Source organism: Vicia villosa, linkage group LG2 (genome assembly GCF_029867415.1).
Source record: "Vicia villosa cultivar HV-30 ecotype Madison, WI linkage group LG2, Vvil1.0, whole genome shotgun sequence".
In the NCBI taxonomy this organism is placed as follows: domain Eukaryota; kingdom Viridiplantae; phylum Streptophyta; class Magnoliopsida; order Fabales; family Fabaceae; genus Vicia; species Vicia villosa.
The window spans coordinates 224,363,227-224,367,671 of NC_081181.1; the positions used below are offsets into that span (position 1 = coordinate 224,363,227).

The following is a 4,445-nucleotide window of genomic DNA, read 5'->3' on the forward strand; positions in this document are numbered from 1 at the left end:
AAACCTCTATCAATAAATCAAGATAAGACTAGTAAATAGTGGAGTAATATGGTAAAATGATAAATATTTTAATGATAAATACATAAGACCTCTATGATTTTGTCGAATCCCTCACGTGCAAGGAACTCAATTAAATTGTTGTTCTAAATTATGCAGTTGTCCCTAGTTATGTTTAAAATTTTGAATTGATGCTTAATTTTGGACATAATTATATATAGAATTTAGATGAACATAACTAATATTTACGGTATAAACTACATAAAAAAAAAATTATTCAATAACAACGATAATAAAAACCATGACAATGCTTTATTCAAAAACCTCTATCAATAAATCAAGATAAGACTAGTAAATAGTGGAGTAATATGGTAAAATGATAAATATTTTAATGATAAATACATAAGACCTCTATGAATCTTTTTAAAATCTCAAAGGACTTCACTAAACAAAAACCACAAGGAATCATGGTTAAAAAAACTTAAGAGAGATTGATTAATTATGGATAAGCAATAACTGTTCAACTTTGTATGCTTTCAATCTTCACACTATCTTGAAAGACAAAAAAAAAACTCTTAGAATCTTTTTGTATGCTTTCATGGCTTTTCAAAGAGGAATCAAGAATTAAGCTTCCCGTGTTTCTTCTATTGGAAAAGAATGCTAAAAAAACAAAAACAAAAAATCTTAGGAATCTTTTTACCAACACGAAGTGATAGGTATGTTCCTACCACTCTAATACACCCAGCATCCTCACAAACCTCGTATTCTATCAAAATTCTGGTAATTTTTTTCTAGCAGTGGCTTTACTCTTTTGTACATGCCCTTTATCTGCATAATTATTGTCCGCCCTGTTAGCCGAGGACAGTGCAAACACTCAACGGAAAGCCAACACATCATCATATCCAAGTGAAACATCAATGTTACCATGTTTCATGCCTATGCATAATCACAGGATTTCTGTTTAATTTTGCCTTCCAATGCAATAATGATCGCCTTTCTTGTTCCCTTGTCCCTCAGTACACCCTTCGCAATAATTTTCACTTTTCAAAGCAAAAGGCCGGTGCAACTTCTTCAATACAGTTAAACCAAACTTTCCCTGACAAATAGATTATTTTCTTCAACAACTTTGATAGGAAACATGAACAATATTGTGATATCTTCAAACCAGTTAGACATTTAGTTACTGTCCAGCTTCAATCCTACGAGTATGAAAATAAGATCTGTGTCCAATAGCAGAAACCCATCTCTGTATAAAAAAAAAAACTAATTCTCTTCATAAGTACTTTATTGAACCTCGTGCATACTTTATATAGTGCTGAAAGAAGCCCTTTGGACATCCTCAAAATCTGAAAAGGGTGCTCATTGTACATCAGGACATCTGCTCTCTACTACACAAGACCCAGATTGCAAATCAAAATACTTCAAGAAATTTCCAGATGACGCTTTTCCTATTCCACTTCAATGACAAATAGGTATCGGGGGTCAAGTTTAATTTAACTTCAAATTCTACAAAGCTTTAAAACACCAATCCTTAAATCTATACATCATCGAATAACTAATTCAGACGATTAATTCTTGATAAGGGTGACATATCAAGAATAAGGAGTATTGAAGCTAAAAGTCAACCAACAGCATATCACCAGAACAATATCAAAGAACACTAAACCAGCATGAATATAGGGAAAAAAAATATTTTGCATGAAAGGGATTGAATAACAAAATGTTACACAGGTTTATATATGAACATTAATATCCAAAATAAACAAACTTTACTTATTAAAAATGAACATTTATATCATAAGTATCTTAAAACAAACAACTATGACTACATTGGCATTTATATAATGACATTTATTCAAGTATTCATACATGAAAATATTATTTTTCTCTAAAACACAAAAAGTGATTTTGCAAAATATACAAGTACCTTGAACACCAGAAAACCACCAAAAAATTTCAGTTGCAAATGTACTGAATATTTGAATATTACTTGTAATCAAATAAAAAAGATCCACAAATAAATCAAGGAACTTAAATACTAGTTGTAAATGAAAGACAAGGAACAGAACACCATGTAGAACCTTCATAACTTCATAACCATGCAGAATTTCTCTACAATGTAGTAAGTAATATAAGAAAAACAGAAGGTGTGTGTGGCAGAGGGAAAGAATGGTCAAAGGAAGAGTATTTCACAACTTACAAGAGTTTATCTGGTAGTATTTTCCTTCTGAAATACCATCTTGGCCGAAATATTATCCAGTGAGGTACAATGAGCTAACGAGTGGAAAAAACCGGTGTTTGACAGCTTGTATAAATGAGATGCCATCAAAATTTCAGGCTTGTTACATAAACTATCAAGATGTACAAATGAATGGAATACAAAGAATATAAGATCCACTTGGGCTGCTGCCTCACTAAACTCAATCAATTTCCCTATTCCACTAACTTTACTGCCCTGACAATAAGGACTGCATTGAAGCCAAATAACTTGAATAGAATGGAGGTTTTCTGCTTTCCAACAACGCAACAATCTCCTTCGCTTTATCAATCTCCCCAAATCTCTTTAGGCCTTCCAGCAGCATAAAGATAGTATCTACATTCGGAAACCAATTTTTCCGCATACTATCTTCACACATGGTGTACGCCTGATCAAAATCCTCTCTCTTACACAAATAATGAATCACCGTCTGATAAATATTAGCACTACTCTTATAACCCTTCCTATGCAACTTCGAAAAAACCCTCATCGCCATCTCAGGATAACCCGCCAGAAAAAAACCCTTGATAACCAAAACTAACGTAACCTCATCCGGCATAACCCCAACTCTCCGCATCAATCCCATCAAAGCATTCGCATCCCAAGCCCGCCTAACAGTAACCAAAAACTGAATCCGAACATTAAAAGTATGAAGATTCGGCATACAACCCTTCAACACCATCCGGTTCCACAACCCATTCCCAATCTCCCACCTCTTAACCTCATAAAACGCAGAGATAAGAGTCGTATACGTAACAACATCCGGCTTAACCCCTTTATTATTCTCACAATCAACCATAAACAAATAAGCCTCTTGAAGCTTCTCATCTTCACAAAAAGCCTTAACAGCAATGTTAACAGAATAAACATCTAATTTAATATTAAACCTAGAAGGAACCTCATCTAAAAACCTCACAACCTCATCGAAATTCCGATTCGACGCCAAAACATTAAGAGTGGCATTGAAAGATTTAACAGTCCTACGACATTTAAAACTATGCATTTGATAAAAAGTATCAAGCGCGTGTTGAACCATACCAGCCTTCCCATACAAGGTGATAATCCTAACAACAAACCCTTCCCTACGAGATTGCGGAAGCGTTTTCTGCTGTTCGAGTAAATTCTCGATGTAGTCGAAGCGTTTAGCGCCGGCGAGACGCGAAACGGTGTCGTAGAAAGCGAAGCGGTTTTCGACGAGGAGGCGGTTGGTGGCATTGGCTTTGAAGAGATGGAAGAGCTTGTGTGCGTCCCGCTCGGATTTGAGAGTATCGAGAACTGGTGGTTGTAAGGGTTTAAGGGTTTTGAATGTGAGGGGGGAAGATGAAGAGAGATTGTGGCAGAATCTGCGAGTGGATCGCAGAGAGGGGGTTAGCATGATCAGGAAGAGAGTGAGGGAAGATCATGCTCAATGGCGGTGGTGGTGGTGGTGGTGGTTGTGGCGGTGGTGGTGGTTGGAATGGGGTTTAGGTTGTTGAAGAGCATTGGAATATAGGGTTTAGGTGGAATGAAGAGCGCCACCAGTTCATTTTTCTCTCATCGTTGGATTTTCATTTTTTTTTTTCTTCTCTTTTGTTCTTTTTTTTTTTTTTTTTTTTTACTAATATGAAGCAAATGAATGAAGAAATATTTGTATATATTTTCAAAACTAAGAAAACAATGAAATAGGGAGTGATAGTGACACACTTGGATATTCAGCATTTTATTTGACCACTTTATATATTTATTATTATTGATTAAAAGTAATGCATTTAAACGGTAAGAAAATTTTACTATGTCATCGCCTATTAGATTTTATCACATTGAGTCATGATATATTGATATTTTAAAAATTAAAGCGTAATTGAATGGGATAAACGTTTCTCATTAATTGAGGGTATAAAAGTATTTACTTTGTATTTTGGTCGTTCCTCTTAGGTTTATACAGCTTATCATTCTAACTGATATTACGGTCTTAGGGGTCAAGTTTCTGATTATTTGGATTTATCGTTTATCCCTTAATGCCTGAGCTTTCTCCTACATATCAGGTGCTAGACTTCTACGAGTGACATTTGTCTTTCAGATTGTCTTTCAGCTTCCTGTATATCTTGTTGATGTGTTGCATCTTTTGCTTATCATTCCAACTGATACTGTTGTCTTGGTGGTCAAGTTTCTGATTGTTGGGATTTATCGTTTGTTCCTTAGTGTCTGAGTT

General features: G+C 34.9%; 1 protein-coding gene across 1 annotated transcript; it reads right to left on the bottom strand.

Moving 5' to 3' along the window:
* Positions 1–488: 488 nt before the first annotated feature.
* Positions 489–3,839, bottom strand: LOC131654041 (pentatricopeptide repeat-containing protein At1g80150, mitochondrial-like). The gene is made up of 2 exons (XM_058924444.1): positions 2,198–3,839; positions 489–1,453 (listed from the first exon to the last, which is right to left on the bottom strand). Exon 1 carries the CDS (start codon positions 3,627–3,629, stop codon positions 2,445–2,447), a length of 1,185 nt encoding a protein of 394 aa, XP_058780427.1. The 5' UTR covers positions 3,630–3,839; the 3' UTR covers positions 489–1,453; positions 2,198–2,444.
* Between the last annotated feature and the right edge of the window lie 606 nt (positions 3,840–4,445).